A 22,341-nucleotide genomic window follows, 5' to 3' on the forward strand; every position below is an offset into this window, starting at 1 on the left:
CCTGGACTGGACTCTTTAAAACACATGAGTAAATGAAGAGAAAGACAGAAACATGGGGCGAGAGCATGAACTAACACCAAAATAAATGAATGCATCCTCTCTCTCTCTCTCTCTCTCTCTCTCTCTCTCTCTCATGCATGAACACACCCATGAGGATTTCAGTCCATTAAATGACAATGAACCAAGTCTTGGGCTGAGAGCAGTGCCGCCTGCGCCGCCCCCCATCCCCCGCCCAGGCGGTTCTGAATATTTTTAAAAATCGGTTCATAGACTCCTCCGCAGGCTCGCTCCCAGGGAATATTTGCTATTGGGGCTCAGCATGAGGACCTGAGTCCACTTCACACGCCTGGGGGCCCTGGTCCCGATGAGATGGCTCCTGGAGAGCGTGACATGGTGTGTGTGTGTGTGGGGGGGGGAGTGAGGCTCAGTGCAGAACAAAGTACAGCACTTAACTCTCCGTTCCTTCCCACCATTTTGCTCTCTGTCATGTTTTCCAGGGACCCTCAGAGCCTAGACCCGCCGGAGGTGAGCTACGCGAAGCTGCAGTATGCAGGCTGGGGCCCCAAAGGCCAGCAGCTGGTAAGCAAGCGCTTTTGCGGCTGCGTGCTCCTGGGATGGAGGTGACGCCTTGTAGCCTGAACATATCTCCCCCTGGTCTGCGTGCCTGAGTGGCATGTGGATAGCACAGCAGGGTTTCTGCACGTGGACAACATCGGTTTCTTTCCTAATAGAGGATCCTCTTAAAACTGGAATCGGCCCTGGACGTGGTCTCAGTGGTTAGAGTGTCGGCCCACCAACCGAAGGGTCTCAGGGTCGATTCCTGGTCAAGGGCACGTACGTGGGTTTCAGGTTCGCTCCCTGGCCGGGTCGGAGCGCACCTGGGAGGCAAGCAATCGATGCGTCTCTCTCACATCAATGTTTCTCTCTCTGTGTCTCTTCCCACTCTCCTCCCCCTCCCTTCTACTCTCCGTAAACGTCAATGAAAAAAATGCCCTCGGGTGAGGAATGGAACCGCGTTTGCTTTGGTTTCCATGTACACTGTCCTGGGCCTGGTCCCCCGTTCCTGTGGGCGTGACTGCAGATAAAGCTCATGGTGAGGCCGGCGAGGGAGGCCTGGCGCTGCTCACGGGGCACTGGCACTGCTGGCTGTGGCACTGGCACTGGAATGCTGGCTCCTTTCTCCGGCGGGTTTGGTGAAGAAGGTAGATCTGCGGTCACAGTTGGGCTCGGCCCCCAGCCTGGAGCAGCCTCGGGGGCAGGGTCCCAGGGTGGTGCACCTCTGGGCTCTGCACCCAACGCCCTCATGGTTCCTACTCCAACTGGCAGCACAAGCTGTTTGAGGGCACCTAGGGGCAGGGGCCTGGTGAGAGGCCCTGAGTGAGGCGGGGTGGTGGGAGGGCCTGGTGAGAGGTCCTGAGTGAGGCGGGGCGGTGGGAGGGCCTGGTGAGAGGTCCTGAGTGAGGCCGGGGGTGGGAGGGCCTGGTGAGAGGCCCTGAGTGAGGCGGGGCGGTGGGAGGGCCTGGTGAGAGGTCCTGAGTGAGGCCGGGGGTGGGAGGGCCTGGTGAGAGGTCCTGAGTGAGGCCGGGGGTGGGAGGGCCTGGTGAGAGGTCCTGAGTGAGACGGGAGGGGAGGGTAGGGGGGCAGGACGAGGGAGGCGGGGGTACTGGGGTTCGGTCCAGGCTGCCCACTGAGTTCCCGCGGGTCAGCTCTGCCACTGTCCGGCTCTGTCAGCTGGCCGAGCACTGAGGGGAGGACGGGGTAAGAGGACCACCCACGTCTGCCCCCTCTCCAGCCCATGTTGTCTAAGCCCTTTATTTCAATAGATCATACTGCGCCTCCCCCCCTTGCAGGAAGTCTGCCCCCTGCCCCCCGTTTTGATGGTCACGTGTCTCGGTTGCTGCCTTCAAGTCGCCATCTCCTTCTGCATCTTGAAGCTGACGGGCTCAAGCTGCACTTAAAGACCCTTTTCCTAAAACGGCACAGAAGCGGGCCTTTCGGTGAGCGGTGAGCGGTGAGCGGTGAGTGTGCACTGGAGGTCCCGGAGATGAAGCCAGGCCTGTTTCCGCTCAGGGAAACCTCTTTCCTGGTTGCGTATTCATTCCACTGCCTCGAATTGATTTAAAGAAACAGGAGTATGTGGGTGACAAACTATTTGAGCTGTCACTGAAGTGTCCCTGATGCTGAGAACCTGGTAGCAGTTTTGGAGAAGCAGTCAGCTGACCCGCATGGAAGTGTGACGGGGTTGGGAGGGCGTCGGGGCGGACGCCGATCCATCACTCGGTCATGGCAAGGAGACAAATCCACCTTCCCCGACGCTCCAACTTACGGAGAACCAAGTGCAGTTTCACAGGAGTTGGTGGATATGAAGCCATTAGACTAGTGGTTCTCAACCTGTGGGTCGCGACCGATTTGGCGGTCGAACGACCCTTTCACAGGGGTCGCCTGAGACCATCCTGCAGATCAGATATTTACATGACGATTCATAACAGAGTGACATGACAGTTATGAAGTAGCAACGGAAATAATGTCATGGTTGGGTCCCAACATGAGGAGCTGTGTTTAAAGGGCCAGCAGGCTGAGAACCACTGGATTAGACGGAGGCCAACAGCCAGGAACTGAGCACAGGTTCAGGGGTTCCCTCCAGTGGGAGGCGGCTGATGCGCTCGGGGGCTTCTCAGTTTTTACACTTTGGGGACGTTGAGCTTTCAATCGTGCAGCTCTCGTACTGAGAGGAGCAGACGCTGGAACTCGCCACCGAGAGCGTGTCCTGTGCGGAGGCGCCGGCACAGGTGTCTCTTGAGGGGCGGGTGGCTGTTCAGGCTGGCGGGCCACTCCGCCTCCGTGTCCGCGACTTCGCTTCACTGCCGTGGAGAGAAAGCAGTGGTAGACGGACAGACGCAAGTGGAAGGCATGTTCCAATAAAACGTTATTTACCAGGACAGGAGTGGGCAGCGGCTGAGGTTTGCTGAGTCCTTGGCCATCTTGGCTGTGAAAGCTGACCTAGGACCAGCTCCCCACAAACAGGCCGCCAGACAGCTCCCCGCGGGCAGGCCCCCGGACAGCTCCCCTTGGATAGGCCCCTGGCGCTCCTTCTCTCGAGATGGAAACCCACAACCTCCGAGCAGGCCTCGCACACTAACAGGTTCCTCGTTGCCCTTTTATCCTAAAAGGTAACTGAAAGGGCGATTCGTTGCGGGGCCTATGTGGGCCGGCTGCCGGGCCCAATGAGGCACAGCCTGACCACGCTGCTGGCGGCCTCGGGCACCGACTCCCCAGCCCACAGAGGGAGCCCGGCGCAGGCCGCCACCCGCCCGCAGCCCCCGGACCAGACCCATGTGGCAGCAGTGGCGGCGGGGTGGGGCACATGCCCTCGCCTGAGGAGATGGAGGAGGAGGCGATCGCCAGCGCCCCCAGGAACGAGACGGACGATGTGGACTTCCTGTCTGGGCTGGAACTGGTCGATGTGCTGGACCCCCGGCAACCGGACTGGCCCCTGGAGCCCGGGCTCAGCTCGCCCTGGGGGGGGGCTAGGACTGCGGCCTCCATCTTGCCCTGGGTCCTCCATTTTTGGGGCGGCCGCCATGTGCTCAGGAGAGTGCCTTCTTCCCAGAAGCCCAGGCCCCTACTGGCCACGCCCGGGCTTTCTTTGAACTAACCAATGTCAATCAAGGGACGTGCGCGCCATAGAGATGACCACATCCTGTGTAACAAGACCCGACTCGCGCCTGGCCAATGGGCGTGGCCCACAGTCCCCTCCCCTGCCCTTTCTATAAAACCCACAATCCCATCAGGCCTTGCTCTCTCTCGGCCACTGGGGCTTACCGTTGCATTGGTGAGTGTGGTTGATTAGCCGAACTAGTTCGAAATGAAGGACTCTTTGCTTTTGCATTGGACTCGCTGGCTCCCTGGTGGGCATTTTGGGAACCTTGAAATCTGGGCACAACAACATGCAGTAAACAAGATTTCAAGAAAAACAATTTGACCTATAACTAGAGGCCTGGTGCCCAGATTTGTGCACCAGTGGGGTCCCTTGTCCCTCTCACCATCCGGAACCCCTCAGGACATGTCTGAGCCCCACAGGCCAGAGGAGGAACCCCCACGGGGGCCTCTAGTATGCATATAAGATTTTTGGTGAATCTCTTCCCGCCCTCCCCCAACCCCTTCCCTCTGAGATTCATCAAGCTGTTCCATGGTTCCATGCCTGTGCATTGAGCCTCTGCCCCCTGGTGCTCACTGCTTATCATAGCACTGGTCCAACTTAGGCTTTTATATATTTAGATGTTATGTGCAATAAACATTAATATTTCAAGAAAAACTTTTTAAAAAGAACTAGAGGCCGGGTGCACGGATTCGTGCACCAGCGGAGTCCCTCGTCCTGGCCTGGGCCCTCTCACAGTCCAGGACCCCTCAGGGCAAGTCGCACTGCTGGTTTCAACCCGATCCCTGCAGGTAGGCTGAGGGACCCAACCGGGGGCCTCTAGTGTGCATATAAGATCTTTGGTGCATCTCTTCTCACCTTCCCCCTTCCTCCTTCCCTCTGAGGTTCATCTGTCTGTTCCATGTTTCCATGCCTGAGCTTTGAGTGTCTGACTCCTGGTGGTCAATGTGCATCATAGCACTGGTCCAAGGATAGCTTAGGACTTTATATACACTGAGTGGCTAGATTATTATGACCACCTGATGTGTGTAGGCAAATAAGCCATACACTGCATTGTTTGGGATATGGAAGCTGAAGGCCTGGTCGAACGCCTTTGCTGTCTGCAGTTACCAAGATAAAACATCTCCAATTTGCACAGGAACACAAGAATTGGACAAGTTGAGCATTGGAAAAAAGTCATGTGGTCAGATGAATCATGTTTCCAGTTGCATCAGCAGATGGCAGAGTGAGGATTTGGTGGAAACAACATGAAAGCATGCACCCCACATGCATGAGTACAGCCCTTCAAGCTGGTGGGGGCAGTGTTATGGTTTGGGGCATGTTTTCCTTGGCATGATTTAGGCCCTTTAATTTGCATGGAACAACATCTGAATAGCACAACATACCTAAGTTCATCCTGTCTTGTTGATGGCGTATCCCAATGGCGTCTTCCAACAAGACAGTGTGCCATGATGGTGCTCGTATGGTGCAGGAGTAGTTTCAACAACATGAGGGAGACTTTACCTTGCTTATGTGGCCCCCACAATCACCAGATCTCAATCCAATTGAGCATTTGTGGGACGAAGTTCAAAGAGCCATAAGGCAGCTGGTTCCACAACCCTCAAATCTCACAGAACTGGACAGTGCTATTCATCAGGCATGGTGTCAGATTACTCATATCACCTTTTAACATCTTGGGGAGCCATGCCGAGATAATTCACCGCAGTACTGAAGGCAAAAGGTGGCCCAACGAAATACTGATGGTGTTGTCATAATAATCTGGCCACTCAGTGTATATAGACTAGGGGCCCGGTGCCCAAAATTCGTGTGTGGGGGTGGTGCGGTGTCCATCAGCCTTGCCTGCACCCTCTCCAATCTGGGACCCATTAGGGGTGGTCTGACTGCTGGTTTGGGCATGATTTCTGGGATCAGGCCTAAACTAGCAATCAAACATCCCTCTCACCATCCAGGACCTCTGGCTCCTAACTACTCACCTGCCTGATTGCCCCTAACCACTCTGCCTGCAGGCCTGTGTACCCTAAGCAGCCCCCAGCCATCTGTCTTACCCTCAACTGCCCCCCACTGCCGGTCTGCTCACCCACAACTGGCCCCCAATGCTGGCCTGCTCACCCCCAATTGCCCACAATTACCGGCCTGCTCCCCTCCGTCTGCCTTTCCTGCTGGCCTGCTTGCCCCCCATCTGACCCCCCTGATGGCCTGCTTGCTCCCAAGTGCCCTCTCCTCCTGGCCTAATCACCCCTGACTGCCTCTGCCTCGGCCCCACTACCATGGCTTTTCCCCAAAGGACATCTAGAACAGGGGTCCTCAAACTACGGCCCGCGGGCCACATGCAGCCCGCCGAAAACATTTATCTGGCCCGCGGGTGGTTTGCCGCCACTGCCTGTCCTGCTTAGCAGCCAACTCGTCCCGTGCCCGCAGTGCGCATGTGTGGAATGTCTGAGGGACAGTGAACTGGACTCCGGTTAAAAATGTTTGAGGACCTCAGATCTAGAAGGTCTCCTGGTCTAATTAACATATTAACCTTTTATTAGTAAAGATGTTATGTGCAATGAACATTCATATTTCAAGAAAGACTTTTAAACAAAATATTCCATGTAATAAACGTTAATATTTGTAGGAAAAAAGATTTAAAATATAATAATATTACCAAAACTATACTAACATAGTATATCACAAAAGTTGTAGGAAATATGAAAAATCTTCAAATAACAGGATTGCTTCTATTATATTCTAAAATAGTTTTTGTTCTGGCTCTATTTTGTGTTCATCCGTTTACGTTTTTCATTATATTGCACAAACGAGTGAGCTCACATGATATTTGTCTTTCTCTGACTGGCTTATTTTGCTTAGCATAATGCTCCCTAGGTCCATCCGTGCTGTTGCAAATGGTAAAAGTTCCTTCTCTTTTACGGCAGCGTAGTATTCCATTGTATAGACGTACCACGGTTTTCTAATCCACTCATCTGCTAAGTGCGGCACTTAGGCTGTTTCCAAATCTTAGCTCTTGTACATTGTGCTGCTATGAACAGAGGGGTGCATATGTCCTTTCTGATTGGTGTTTCTGATTTCTTGGGATATAGTCCTAGAAGTGGGATTACTGGGTCCAATGGGAGTTCCATTTTTAATTTTTTGAGGAAACTCCACACTGTCTTCCACAGTGGTTGCACCAGTCTGCATTCCCACAGCAGTGCAAGAGGGTTCCTTTTTGTCCCCATCCTCGCCAGCACTTGTGTTTGTTGATTTGTTGATGATAACCATTCTGACAGGTGTGAGATGGTATGTCCTTGTCGTTTTGATTTGCATCTCTCTGATGATGATTGTCTGATACTTTGCTGCCTATGGATTCATCTGCCTATGGACATATGTCTGATATTTGCTGCCTATGGATTCTTCTAAGATTGTTATGGTTTCCCGCCTTATGTTTAAATCCTTTATCCATTTTGAGTTTATTTTTGTGTTTGGTGTAAGTTGGTGGTCTAGTTTCTCTCTTTCTTTTTTTTTGCTTGTATCCATCCAATTTTCCCAACACCATTTATTGAAGAGACTATCTTGACTCCATTGTATATTGTTGTCTCTTTTGTCAAATATGAATTGAGTTTAATGGCCTGGGTTGATTTCTGGATTCTCTGTTTGATTTCATTAGTCTACACGTCTGTTCTTGTGCCAGTACCAGGCAGTGTTGAGAACTGAGGCTTTGTAATATGGCTTAATATTTGGTATTGTTAGCCCTCCAACCTTGTTGTTCTGTCTCAGGATTGCTGTGGCTATTTGGGGTCTTTTTAAATTCCATAGGAATTTTTGAATAGTTTGTTGTAGGTCTGTGAAATGTTCCGTTTGTTTCTTAATGGGATTTTCATTGAACCTATAGATTGCTACCAGTGGTGTGGACAATTTTAATGATGTTGATTCTACCAATCCATGAACACGGTATATCCTTCCATTTATTTATGTCTTCCTCTATCTCTTTTTTCAACATCCTGTAGTTTTCCGAGTACAGGTGATTTACCTCATGAGTTAAGTTTATTCCTAGGTATCTTAATTTTTGGGGGGCAGGGGTAAATGGGATTGTTGTATTAGTTTCTCTCTGTGTGAGTTCATTATTGGTGGATTTTCTGAAACAGTCTGAGGAGTATACTAGTAGGTGTTAGTTCTTCTTTGAATGTTCGGTAAAACTCCGCTGTGAAGCCATCTCTTGGATGTTTAGTGACTTTGACTATGTTTTCATATGTCTCTTGGCCTTCTATGTGTCCTCTTTCTTTCTTTTTTTTTTAACAGGTTTTTTTTTTATTTTTTTAAGTTTTATTGCTTAAAGTATTAGAAATGGTATAACATATGTGTCCTTTTTTTTCAACCCGCCCTTGACAATCCCCCGCCCTCCCTTACCCCCCAGTGTCTTATGTCCATTGGTTATGCTTATATGCGTGCATACAAGTCCTTCGGTTGATCTCTTACCCCATTCCCTCCTGCCCCCCAACCCTTTCCGGCCTTCCCGCTGCAGTTTGACAATCTGTTTGAGGCAGCTCTGCCTCTGTATCTATTATTGTTCAAAAGATTATAATGGTCTCTATTATCCATGAATGAGTGAGATCATGTGGTACTTTTCCTTCATTGACTGGCTTATTTCACTTAGCATAATGCTCTCCAGTTCCATCCATGCCGCTGCAAATGGTAAGAGTTCCTTCTTTTTTACAGCAGCATAGTATTCCATCGTGTAGATGTACCACAGTTTTCTAATCCATTCATCTACTGATGGGCACTTAGGCTGTTTCCAGATCTTAGCTATGATGAATTGTGATGCTATGAACAGAGGGGTACATATATCCTTTCTGATTGGTGTTTCTGGTTTCTTGGGATATATTCCTAGAAGAGGGATCACAGGGTCAAGTGGAAGTTCCATTTTTAGTTTTTTGAGGAAACTGCATACTGTCTTCCATAGTGGCTGCACCAGTCTGCATTCACACCAGCAGTGCACAAGTGTTCCTTTTTCTCCACATCCTCTCCAGCACTTGTCGTTTGTTGAATTGTGGATGATAGCGAGTCTGACAGGTGTGAGATGGTACCTCATTGTTGTTTTGATTTGCATCTCTCAGATGATTAGTGACTTTGAGCATGTTTTCATATGTCTCTTGGCTTTCTGAATGTCCTCTTTTGAAAGGTGTCTATTTAGATGGGCAAAGGCCCATTTTTTGATTGGATTGTTTATCTTCCTTTTGTTAAGTTGTATGAGTTCCCTATAAATTTTGGAGATTAGGCCCTTATCAGATATGACATTGGCAAATATGTTTTCCCATGCAGTGGGTTTTCTCGTTGTTTTGTTGATGGTTTCTTTTGCTGTGCAGAAGCTTTTTATTTTGATATGAGTCCCATTTGTTCATTTTCTCTTTAGTTTCAAGTGCCCTAGGAGCTGTATCAGTGAAGAAATTGCTTCGGCATATGTCTGAGATTTTATTGCCTTTGGATTCTTCTAGAATTTTTATGGTTTCCCATCGTACATTTAAGTCCTTTATCCATTTTGAGTTTATTTTTGTGTTTGGTGTAAGTTGGTGGTCTAGTTTCATTTTCTTGCATATATCTGTCCAATTTTCCCAACACCATTTATTGAAGAGACTATCTTGACTCCGTTGTATGTTTTTGCCGCCTTTGGCAAATATTAATTGAGCATATTGGTTCGGGCCGATTTCTGGGCTCTCTGTTCTATTCCATTGATCTATATGCCTGTTTTTGTGCCAGTACCAGGCAGTTTTGAGAACAGTGGCTTTGTAATACAACTTGATATCTGGTATTGATATCCCACCTACTTTGTTCTTTCTCAGGATTGCTGCAGCTATTTGGGGTCTTTTTTTATTCCAGATGAATTTGTGGAGAGTTCGTTCTAGATCTGTGAAGTATGTCGTTGGTATTCTAATGGGAAGTGCGTTGAATTTATAGATTGCTTTGGGTGGTATGGACATTTTAATGATGTTGATTCTACCAATCCATGAACATGGTATGTTCTTCCATCTGTTTATGTCTTCCTCTATCTCTTTTTTCAACGTCCTGAAGTTTTCTGAGTAGAGGTCTTTTACCTCTTTAGTTAAGTTTATTCCTAGGTAGCTCAATTTTTTTGGTGCGATGGTAAATGGGATTGTTTTTTTTTTTAGTTTCTCTTTCTGAAAGATCACTGTTGGTGTATAGAAATGCCTCAGATTTCTTGGGGGTTAATTTTGTATCCTGCTACATTGCAAAATTCGTGTATTAAGTCTAGTAGTTTTTTGATGGAGTCTCTAGGGTTTTGTATGTATAATATCATGTCGTGTGCAAGTAAGGACATTTTTACTTCCTCTTTTCCAATTTGGATGCCTTTTATTTCTTCTTCTTGTCTAATTGCAATGGCTAATACTTCCAGTACTATGTTGAACAGGAGTGGTGAGAGTGGGCATCCCTGTCTTGATCCTGTCCTTAGGGGAAATGGTGTTAGTTTTTGTCCATTGAGTATGATGTTGGCTGTGGGCCTGTCATATATGGCTTTTATTATGTTGAGGTATGATCCTTCTACTCCCATCTTGCTGAGAGTTTTTATCAAAAATGGGTGTTGGATTTTGTCAAATGCTTTTTCTGCATCAATTGATATGACCATATGATTTTTTTGTTTCAGTTTGTTTATGTGACGTATCACGTTTATTGATTTGCGGATATTGTACCATCCTTGCATCCCTGGGATAAATCCTACTTGGTCATGGTGTATGATCTTTCTGATGTACTGCTGGATCCGATGTGCCAATATTTGGTTGAGGATTTTGGCATCTATGTTCATGAGGGATATTGGCCTGTAATTCTCTTTCATTGTGTTGTCTTTACCTGGTTTTGGTATTAGAGTGATGCTGGCTTCATAGAATGAGATTGCAAGTGTTCCTTCCTCTTGAATTTTTTGTAGTAGTCTGAGGAGGATAGGTTTTAGTTCTTCCTTGAATGTTTGGCAAAACTCCCCTGTGAAGCCGTCTGGTCCTAGGCTTTTGTTTGCTGGAAGTGTTTTGATGACTGCTTCAATTTCTTTCATAGTTATTGGCCTATTGAGATTTTTAGATTCTTCCTGATTGAGTGTTGGAATGTTGTATTTTTCTAGGAATGTGTCCATTTCCTCCAGGTTGTCTAGTTTGTTGGAGTTAAGCTGTCCATAGTGTTTTTTAACAATCATTTGTATTTCTGTGGGGTCTGTTGTTATTTTGCCTCTATCGTTTCTGATTTTCTTTATTTGGGTCCTCTCTATTTGTTTCTTGGTGAGCCTGTCTAGAGGTTTGTCAATCTTGTTTATCCTTTCAAAGAACCAGCTCTTGGTTTCATTGATTTTCTGTATTGTTTGTGTTTTTTTGTTTGTTTGTTTGTTTGTTTTGGTCTCTATGTCATTTATTTCTGCTCTAATCTTTATTATCTCCTTCCTTCTGCTCACTCTGGGGTTTTCTTGTTGCTCTCTTTCTAATTCTTTGAGTTGTAGAGATAGATGATTTACTACCATTTTTTCTTGTTTTTTGAGATAGGCCTGTAGAGCTATAAACTTCCCTCTCAGGCCTGCTTTCATTGCGTCCCATAGGTTTTGGATTGTTGTGTTTTCATTGTCATTAGTTTCCAGGATGTTTTTAATTTCTTCTTTGATCTCATTGGTAACCCAATCAATATTTAATAACATGCTATTCAGCTTCCAAGTGTTTGAGTATTTTCGGTTGTTTTTATTGTAGTTTATTTCTAATATTATGCTGTCGTGGTCTTAGATGATGCTTGGTATGATTTCAATCTTCTTGAATTTGGGGAGACTTTGTGACACAATATGTGGTCTATTTTTGAATGCGTCTTATGAGCACTTGAGTCGAATGTATATTCCGTGGCTTTGGGGTGAAGCGTTCTGAAGATGTCAATTAAGTCCATCTGATCTGGTGAGTCATTTAGAATTGCTATTTCTTTGCTGAGTGTTTGTCTAGAGGATTTATCCAGTGATGTCAGTGTTGTATTAAAGTCCCCTATTATGATTGTATTGTTGTCGATCTCTCCTTTGATATCTTCCAGGAGTTTTTTTTATGTATTTGGGTGCTCCTGCATTGGGTGCATATATCTTTACCAGGGTTATATCTTCTTGTTGTATTGATCCCTTTAAGTATTATGCAGTGGCCTTCCTTATCTCTTGTTATGGCCTTCACTTTGAGGTCTATTTTGTCTGATATAAGTATTGCTACCCCAGCTTTCTTTTCCTTTCCTATTGCTTGAAAGATATTTTTCCATCCCTTCACTTTCAGTCTGTGTGAGTCCGTTCTAATGAGGTGGGTCTCTGGTAGACAGCAAATGTATGGGTCATAGTTTTTATCCATTCAGCCACTCGATGTCTTTTGGTTGGAGCATTTCATCCATTTAGGTTTAAAGTTATTATTGAGAGCTATTTGTTTGTAGCCATTTCTTTTTTTGTGTGTGGCTCTTTTCTTTCTGAGCTTTTTGTTTCTTCTTTTTACAACAGTCCCTTGAGCATTTCTTGCATTGCTGGCTTGGTGGTGATAAACTCCCTTAGCCTTTTTTTGCCTGTGAAGCTTCTTATTTCCCCTTCAATTTTGAATGGTAGCCTTGCTGGATAGAGTATTCTTGGATTCAGTCCTTTGCTTTGAATAAGTTTGTAAAATTCCGTCCATTCTTTTCTGGCCTGCTGTGTTTCTGTTGAGAAATCATTTGATAATCTAATGGGAGAGACCTTGTATGTCACTTTCCGTCTCTCTCTTGCAGCCTGTAAGATTCTCTCTTTGTCCTGAACATTTGCCATGGTAATTATGATGTGTCTTGGTGTGGGTCTTTTCGGCTTCACCTTGTTTGGGACTCTCTGTGCTTGTGTGACTTTTTTCTTCCCCACCTCAGGGAAGATTTCTGATATGATTTCTTCGAATAGGTTTTCTAATCCTTGTTCCTCTTTCTGTTGTTCTGGCACCCCTATTTTTCGTATGTTGTTTCGTTTCATGTTGCCCCAAAGCTCCCTTAGGCTCACCTCCTGTCTTTTAATTGATTTCTCCAAGTGCAGTATAGTTTGGGTGTGTTTTGCTTCCTTGTCTTCTAATTCACTAATTCGGTCCTCCGCTTCTGCTAGTCTACTGTTGATACTTTCAATGGTGTTTTTTTATTGCAGCTATATCACTCTTCATTTCTTCTTGGGTCTTACTTAAGTTGTTGATTTTTTCATCTGTTTCTTCTTGCTTCTTGTATATGTTGTTGATTTTTTCCTCCGTCTGGTTTATGCACTCTAGGACCCTTAGTCTGAAATCTTTTTCTGTCATGCTGCATGCCTGGGTTTCACTTAGCTGCTTTTCTGGCGAGTCCTCCTTTTCTTTCCTTTGGGGGTTTCTCTGTCTACCCATGTTTGATCTCACTGCCATATCGAGACATTGAGTCATACAGTGGATGCTCCCTGGGTGGCAGTCGCTCCTTGGGCTGTGGTTGCTCCTTGGGCGGTTGCGGTAGCAGCTGTTTCACAGTTGGCAGCAGCTCCTCTGGTGGGTGCTGTTCACAGCTTTGGAGGCTCTTCTGGCTGGTGGGGGGAGATTCACATACAGCTGCTGATCCTCAGAGGGTGTGGTGATCAGGAGGCTGCTGTTGCTTGGGTTTGCTGCGTTGATTTCAGGGCACATAATACAACACAACAAGGCACATGTACCAGGCACAATTTCTCTAGTAGGTGGGTAATTACAAGGCAATTGCTGAATCCAGTGCAAAGTAGGTTGATAACTGAGCCAAAGTGACTCTCAGCTTCCAATAGCCAATTCTATGCTAAAGTTTTTACAGGCTGGGTTACTCTTCAATCTTCTCTTAAGGCTTCTCCTCGCTAGCATCTGTGTGTCCTCTTTCGGAAAATATCTATTTAGGTCCTTTGCCCATTTTTCGATTGGATTGTTTACCTTCCTTTTGTTAAGTTGTAGGAGTTCTCTGTAAATTTTGGAGAATTAACCCTTATTGGAGATAACATTGGCAAGTGTGTTCTCCCATGCAGTGGGCTTTCTTGTTCTTTTGGTTGATGTGCTTTATCTTTTGATGGAGTCCCGTTTGTTTCTTTTCTCCTTAGTTTCCATTGGCCTAGGAGCTGCATGGGTCAAGATATTGCTATACTTTATTTTAAAGACTTCAAATAAATTCAAACTTTGAGAAAATTTGATGTAGTTAAGTAATTCCATTAGTGTGTTGAAAACATTCAACCATTCAAACATTCCATTGTATACATAATTTTTATATCTGCAGAATTCTAATTTCTCTTTTTAAAAGTCAATTTCTGTTGACTTAGGAGAAAAAGGGAGAGGGAGAGATAGAAACATCAATGATGAGAGAGAATCATTGACCACCTGCCTCCTGCACGCCCCACAGTGGGGATTGAACTGGGCGTGTGCCCTGACCAGGAATTGAACCGCAACATTCTGCTTCCTAGGTCGACGCTCCACCCCTGAGTCATGCCGGCTTGGCTAATTTCTCTTTTTTAAGTTCTATTTGAACATAATGTCGTGGTCATGGCTTGCTCTCCAGGTTGATGTTTAGTGAAAAGGCTCCAATTGGGAGTTTACAGGTTAAATGTATTATTTATTCAATTAGGAGTAGCCCCTGTCTATGGGCGCTGGCCTCTGTGAAGTCATGGTTCCCTCCTGCACATCTGCGCCCCTCCTGGAGGCTTCTAGCATTTAGTGTTTTCCTTCAGCAGTGACACGTGTTTACGACACTCTGACCTGTCGGGCCAAGCTCACCAGCACCCACAATTGAAGGCGCTCCCCATAACCTGCTCTACCCCCCTCCCCCAGGGTTCCTCTTCCAGCCCCTGTTCCTCAGAGTTTGATCTTTTCCATCTAGTGGCTTTGTGGCCGGTCACGGCTGCTGGGTCTCTGGGTCTTCCTTCCCAGATCCCACAGGACTGCATCTGGCAGGCCTCCCTTCCGACTGCCCCTTCCACAGGGCTCCACGCCCCCACCTGGTGCTGCTCCCACCTCCTCCTCCAGGCTCAGCTGCGCTCCAGAATGAGGGCTGTGGGATGTGCAGCGCTGCAGACAGATGTGCGGTGCTCTGTTTCCAAGAGCTAGACAGCTGCTGGCTGAGGCGGTCCCCCTGGACTTAGAAGGTGAGAGGGTGGCTCACAGGAAGGTCCCAGTGCTGTGGCCGTTGCTCTGGGCTGCAGCCAGCAGTCCGCGTGGCTCTGTGCCAACCCTGCACACGCAGACCTGGTCTTACAGGGTATGTCCCGTGGCCGTGAGTGTCCTACCAGGTGTGCGTTGTTGCGCTGGTTTTAAAAGGACTGACTCTTTCAGCATAAACGCCTCAGCTGGCTGACAAGAAGGGTCCCTGAGAGGAGCACGCTGCCACAATGGTCAGGTGTGTGCGATGACGCTGGGTCTGCTTCACTCCTGCAGGTCGGAGCTCCCTCTCAGGAGGCCGCGCTGAGGAAGTTCCATGACGTCTATAGAAAGGGAAGCGGAGGCACAGAGGGTGGCAGCCGGCTCACCATCCTTGCCCTTTTGTATGACTTCCACCTGCTACAGTCTCTCCGCATCTCCTACATGTTGGAAAAACTGACTGGAACTTTCACAGAGAAAGATAAGGAACTTATCCTGTTCAGGCTGAGAAATGGGGATTTTCATTGAGAAAACACGATGCTATGTCCCTGGCAATGATCAGAGAGACCAGGGCAAAGCCAGCGGGGCAGGCAGCACGTTCCAGGACCAGACCAGGGACGGTGGGTCCCTCGACCTGCCTCCTAAGTGCCTAAGTGTGCAGATGCTGAGCAGCAGGTGAAATAAGTGGGGAAATGCTGTGTGCCATGCCCTAGCCATCTGTTATCGTTTGTTCCTAGGATGAAGATGTTTTTATCATGAGTGTGTGAGCAAACCTTATTCCTTTACTAAAACTCGGGTCTTTTGTGAGTTAAGAATCGATTTAATTCACACTCATCTGTTCAACAAATGTTCACTGAGGAAGGCCGTGTGGCTCGGGGCTCAGGTGTCAGCGACCTGGACTTCTGGCTCAGCAGTGGACAGCAATGTAACCTGAGTCTTCCAAGCCTCAGTTTCCCCTTGTAGAACACAGGGCTGAGCAGAGCTCCTGCCTCTTTTCCTTTTGTGCAGATAAGAGATAGGGGAGTTCAGGGGAGCCCTGAGGGATGTGCGAGGAGCAGGGGAGGGTGCCACAGGGGAGCAGGGCAGAGGCCGTTGCAAGGACTTGGGCGTTGATCCTGGAGGCACCTGGAGGGTTCTGAGTGGGAAAATGGACTGGGAAGGGTTCGTGCTAACGGTCACCCTGGCTACAACGTAGAAGACAAAGGTGGTCAGGCAGGAAGACCCCCTTCAGGGGTCAGAGATGGTGGTGGGAGGATTAGCTCTGTGGTAGTGGACGTGGGTGTGGGAGAGGGTGTGGGAGTTGGAACTGACCAGGCGGAGAATGGGTGGGAGGGAAGGCGGGGTCAGCGCATGTTCTCAGCTGGGCCTTTAGTGGACAGCACTACATGCAGGAGACACAGGCTCAGAAGGGAGGACGGGACCATCCTGAAACCGGAAATGCTCACTGGGATGTGCTGTGGTCTGAGCCCTCTGAGGACGCACAGCCCTTAACATACGCAGTGGACACTGTGCATGGGTGGGTGTGATGCTGTGTGCTCTCACTGAAAAGTGAATACTTGGAGAAATCTCAGACAGGGCTCTCTGGGAGGTCTCTGAATTGTGCTTGCGACTTTTCTCTCAGTGTGACATTCTTTCCAGTTGAAAAGTTAAAGAGTGTACAGGCCAGGGGTGGGGAAGGAATGGCCAATGTCGTGGAGAGGAGGGGTGGCTCAGAGCCCAGGGCCAGGAGGGAGGAGTGCAGGGAGGGGGGAGAACCAGTGGGAGGAGGGGGGTTGAGGGGAGCAGGAGAGGGAAGGGGAGCTCTGTGGGTAGTGGTCCAGGCCCCGGTGGAGGTCTGGCAGGAGTCCGGTGCCGGGTCATGTTAAAAGGCTGCAGAGGCTGGAGTGGGTATGGTCTGCCTGCGACCATAGGGTTTATCAGCAGTGGTGGCCACGTGCAGAGTTGGTTTGTTTCTTCCCAAGTTGAAGTGATGACCATTTGAAATGGATGGCTCTCTCTTTCTTTTCTTTTCTTTTTTTTTTTTTTTAATATATTTTATTGATTTTTTACAGAGAGAAAGGGAGAGAGATAGAGAGTTAGAAACATCGATGAGAGAGAAACATCGATCAGCTGCCTCCTGCACATCTCCCACTGCGGATACGCCTGCAACCCAGGTACATGCCCTTGACCGGAATCGAACCTGGGACCCTTCAGTCCGCAGGCCGACGCTCTATCCACTGAGCCAAACCGGTTTCGGCATCTTTCTTTTCTTTATGTTTTTAAGGTTCGCTGTGTGCTAGAAACGATGTTGGTTCTGAAGAACAGTGGCGTGCAGAGGATTCCGGGCTGTGAGCCTGAGCCTGTGGAGAAACTGAGGAAATTGCTGAGAGGGGAAGTGAGTTCCCTGTGGACGTGGACCCACTGTGGAAGGCTGGGAGGTAGTTGGAGCCGCGAGTCGGGTGCCCGGCCTGGTCAGCAAGAGTTGTGAGGGAGCGAATGGCAGCTGTGTTTCTGCGGTGAGACCCTGTGAGGGGCCCGTGTGCAGCGTGTCCCTGTGAGATCAGCATCCCCCACACTTAGCCGGTGGTGCTGGACTCGGCTGTGCAGCAGAATCACCATAGACCTTCTGATCACTTTGGAAGAGGGCCCACCAGGACCGGAGGCGTTAGCCCAGCAGGAGAGGGGCTTGTCTATGTAACCTCCCCAGGTATGTTTACGTGGGGCCACAACAGAGACCCACTGCCATCTCCAGTCAGGGCGTCCTCTACCCTTACTTCTTTATTCATTTTTCTGAGGAGAATACTTATTTTATATATACTTTTATTGACTTCACAGAAAACTGGAGACGGAGCACGAAAGAGAAACGCCAATGATGAGAACCATTGATTGGCTCTCTCCTGGACACCCCGCATTGGGGATGGAGGCCACAACTGGGACATGGGCCCCAACCTGGAAGCCAACCATAACTGCCTGGTTCTGGTTCATAGGTTGACACTCAACCACTGAACCAGGCCGACAAGGCTCGGGTGCCGGTAAACCTGCTTGTATAAAGAAAAGAATGGTATTGCTGGTTTAGTTAGCTTCAAGGTATTCTTTGAAACTATTGGAGAAGTTGCTAAGAATTGATAACTGAAAATTTGAGAATGACTTTCCACTGCCTAATGGAACCCACTTTTTCTTTAAATCCTATGGCAAGGATGTGCTTATTGATTTGAGAGAGAGAATCATTGATGTGAGAGAAAAGCATCAATTGGTTGCCTCTCATACACACTCCCACTGGAGACTGAACGCCCAACCTAGGTATGAGCCCTGACCGGGAATTGAACCCACAGCCTTTCCATGTAGAGAATGAGGCTCCAGCAAACTGATCCACACCGGCCAGGTCGTGGACCAATTTTTAGGAAAGAAAACTTTCTGTGACTCCTAACCTTTGTGCATATCTGTGGTCCAAAATACAGCTCAGTCCATGGGAGTTCATGGAACACCTTGATGACTTTGAGTTGAGTGAATGAGATGCAATGTGTGCAATGTGCTCATCACTGTGCCAGGCTTGTGCTCACTCTTTTGTGGTTTCAGTCGGCCTCATCCTGTTTTCTGTGTCATTCTTATGTATTTTCCTTAAAAATAGCACTAGGTTCATAAATTTTGCATCGTTTCTCTAAAATGTTGGCCCTGAAAACGGGGAGCAGAGAGTTTGAAATTTTTAATCATCCAGTTTATATCCCTTTGGCATAAGCTCATCAATTCAACTGTTCTTGAAATCTTGATTTGCATAATGATAAATAATTTTCATTATCGCAAGGTTCCTTAAAGTATATGTTATCTGCTGTGTTCTCACTTCAGGTCACTGAATCTATAAATTTGTTTCCAGGTTGGATCACATTTCATTGGACACTAATTGAAATCTCATCATGCTGCCCACAAATGAAGGCGGTTAGATTTATGGAATAGCTTCTGTACGAGGAATTGATTGAGATAGTTATGAAAAAGTAACCCCTTTAGGTGGGATTTTTTTCAGTTTTGTTATTTTGTTCGGGGCAGGAATAGACTGCTGGGGACTCGCTATGATTACAAGGAATATGAATGGTGCTCTGTTAACCATGATTGTTCTGTTCTAATGAGGGAAAGCACGTTCTGATCTGGTGGAGAGTTGTCCGCCCTGGGACATGGGAGCTAACAAAGGAATGCAGGCCACCCTCCTTTCTGAGAAAGGCCTAGATCAGCAACCTCGTTGCCTGTAATATGGTCCCGGAGCCACCCGGCCTCTGCCAACACCCAGCCCGAGTTGCCTGTAACCTGTAACCACTATACCTTCCTACTTTCCCAGGCCTGAAATGTCTGCTTTCCCGTGGGATCTTTGTCCTTCTACCCAAGATAAGCAGCTGGCTTATTGGGGGTGGGGGACTGGGGGTATAGCAGACGTCTGTGGGTGACCTAATGCTCTCTCCTTCTGCTGCATTCATGGAATAAATGATCTCAACCCTGTCTCTGCTTCATTGGCTCAAGGAGTGACCAGCAGCTCGGACCCATTGCTTGTCCAGATTCACTTTCAGTAATTTTATAACAGTCATTGGAGCTGGATAATGAATCGAAATGCTAATCAGTACTCTCCCCCCACCCCCAATCTAAGTCCAAAGATTTCATCTACTTTAAACAATTTAAATTTGTCTTAAATTAAGAATGAGTTTTTTAATTCACCCAAGTAAACCATTACTAGTTTAGAAATAATTGATTGGCAGCCTAAATGTTTAAATTCTGTTCTGAGGGTGCCTGTATATTTGTTCTCTAAATGTCTTTCTTGCATGTGCTAATTTAGTACTCCTTGCACTGAAAGCTATGTACAAAGTCCTTTTGTTAAAATATTTTCCAGTCCGGCCGGCATGGCTCAGTGATTGAGTGTATCACTACGACCAGGAGGTCACCATTAGATACCCAGTCAGGGCATATGCCCTGGTTGGGGGCTTGATCCCCATTATGGGGCGTGCAGGAGGCAATTGATCAATGCTTCTCTCTCATCATTGATGTTTCTCTCTCGCTATCTCTCCTTTCCCCTCGGAACTCAATAAAGATATATTTTTTAAAAATATATAAAGTATAGCCCTAGCCAGTTTGGCTCACTGGATAGAGGGCTGACCTGGGGATTGAAGGGACCCAGGTTTGATTCTGGTCAAGAGCATGTACCTTGGTTGTGGGCACATCCCCAGTGGGGAGTGTGCAGGAGGCAGCTGATCAATGCTTGTCTCTCATCAATGATTCTAACTCTCTATCCCTCTCCCTTCCTCTCTGTAAAAAATCAATAAAATATATATTTTTAAAAATATATATGTATATAAAATATTTCTCAAATATATAGCTTTACTTTGTTCATTTTCCTTATAAACTACACATTAGTGAGTGGTCTGTCAAATTGTTTTTTAGGCAATTGACTGGTGGACTTGAGGGGTCTTTCGTATGAACTATTGACAGTCGATGGTGAGAATTTCCAAGCTGGGCTCTGTAGGTAAGACTTCACAAAATAAAATGACTGTGTAGTTCCCTGAAAGGAACGAATCAAATTTCTGTAATGTGGCTGATGGGAAAAAATAATTTTTTGAAACATAGACAGACATATCAGAATGAAGTGGTTAATTTCCATTGATAATGGTATAGGATCTATAAACATAACCTTTATGTTTCTTTATATTTTATGTGCCAGATAGATCTTAATCTTGATGGGGAGAGTGTCCTAATTTTGGCGTATTCCTAAAGCAGTTGGCATGGGGCATGAGCCTCTGGCAGAGCCGTTTAGAATGCTTGGCCTAGAGCAGTTTGGTTGGGGAGCCATGGAGACAGTGGAATGTTAGGTGCGAGGTCGGTGGGCGTGGAGTCGGTGGGCGTGGAGTTGGAGGGTGAGGAGTTGGTGGGTGCGGAGTTGGTGGTGCGGAGTTGGTGGTGCGGAGTCGGTGCGAATTGTCAGTGTGTGAAGAGTTGGTGTGAAGAGTTGGAGTAAGAAGAGTCGGTGGTCAAAGAGTCGGTGAGTGCAGAGCCTATTCCTGTGTGAGAAGGGACTGTCCCTGCCTCCCCCTCAGGGCTCTTGTGAGGAGTGACTGTGCAAGGACAGAGGGCACCTGGCGCAGGGCCGGGGATGGGCAGAGAGACGGTGTCCAGGTGACTCCTGAGTATGTGAGCAAACCCTTCCCGCTGCCAGGCTTTGACCAGAACCGTGTCCGCTGGCGGCAGGTCCACGGCTTCCCTTCTACCAATTGGGATCCCTTGGCCTGGCCTACCGGAATTCGGCTGAAACTGGCTCTCTGACAGCCCCTGAGGAGTCCCAGATTGCGAGAGGGCATAGGCGAGGCAGTGGGACTCCACTGGTATATGATGAGGGCGGGGAGGGACACAGGAGGTTGGCTAGTGGGGAGGGACCCTGGGAGGGCCCCAGGGCATGTCAGGCCTTTCTAGTTCAGCCCCAATCAGCCAGACCCCAGCAGCAAGCCAACCTGCCAGTTGCAGCGTCTGCCCCCCAGTGGTCAGTGAACGTCATAGCAAGCTGTTGAGTGGCCTTAGCATAGCATTCATGTATTATGCTTTCATTGGTTGAATGGATGACCGGACACTTAGCATATTAGCCTTTTATTCTATAGGATGTTAAAAAAACAAAACAAAACAAAAAAAACGGATAGGGCCTGACTGCTGTGTTGCTTTCTGTAAGGATGGATGTAGGTGGGTGACTGGCAATAAGGGTCTCTGCTGGCAACTAGGATGTGGGTCGAGCTGTGATTTGGGAGTCCCAACGGCCTTTCCAAGACATGGTAAACCAGCTAAGGGGCCTGAGAGCCGCCCGTCCTCCTGTCACCTGCTTTACAGCCCTGTGCTGTGTGTCACTTTGCTCAGACACCACAGAGGCCTCATGGGTCTTCATCACCTACCACTGGGTCAGCATGTCTTTTAGTGGCTGTAGGTCTCCCAGCAGGACCCTGTGCTGGAGTCCCTTCTGTGCAGCTGTGCTCTAGGAAGTGAGCAGGTGCATGGAGGCCCTTCATCCTGGGGAATGAGGGTAGCTGCCCTGGGGCGGGGCAGGCCAGCGGGTTCCATGGTGCGCATCCTCAACCCACCCCTCTTCCTGCACTAGGATCGTGGACACATCCCCCAGCAGTTCCTTGAGGAGCTGCTGGGGGACATCATGGCCCTCGAGGCTGAACAGGTCCAGAGGAGGAACCAGCCCGCCCACCTGAGCTGGGACCTGGAGCAGCTGATAGAAGGTAGGCAGCAGCCCCTGGCGCCGGAGAGCCAGCCTGGCTGTGGCTTCTCCCTCACCCAGGGAGCTGAGCCCTTGGCTCTGAATCTCCTGGGTCAGCCCACCCTCAGCCCAAGTCAGTACGGTGTGATTCAGGGGCCATTTGGGACCGTTTCATTGCCATTCTCCCCAAGGGGAACATGAGGGGCCTGGCAGCCTCAAAGTCAGGACATGAACTACAAGTAAGTAGATTCAGATTTCTCAGCGCCCGTGTGGACAGTCCCGGGAGCTTCCAGATGACAGCACGCTGACCCCAGAGGCTGTCTTAGATCTGTCCGTGGGGGATTGAAAGCTCTGGATGGCAGGAGCTTCCCCAGTGCTCACTCACCTGCATTATA

At 48.1% G+C, this 22,341-nt stretch overlaps 1 protein-coding gene across 1 annotated transcript in view; it reads left to right on the forward strand.

Moving 5' to 3' along the window:
* LOC308526380 (uncharacterized protein) overlaps positions 1–22,341 on the forward strand; it is a gene marked incomplete at its 5' end in the record, with an annotated part of 49,450 nt that overhangs the window by 11,987 nt on the left and 15,122 nt on the right. The window contains one exon of the mRNA XM_081101509.1: positions 498–579. Within this exon, the coding sequence (XP_080957635.1) occupies positions 498–579 (82 nt within the window). The remainder of the gene's footprint in view (positions 1–497; positions 580–22,341) is intronic.

This window comes from Myotis nattereri (assembly GCF_964212035.1).
Source record: "Myotis nattereri genome assembly, chromosome: 10".
Classification (NCBI taxonomy): Eukaryota; Metazoa; Chordata; class Mammalia; order Chiroptera; family Vespertilionidae; genus Myotis; species Myotis nattereri.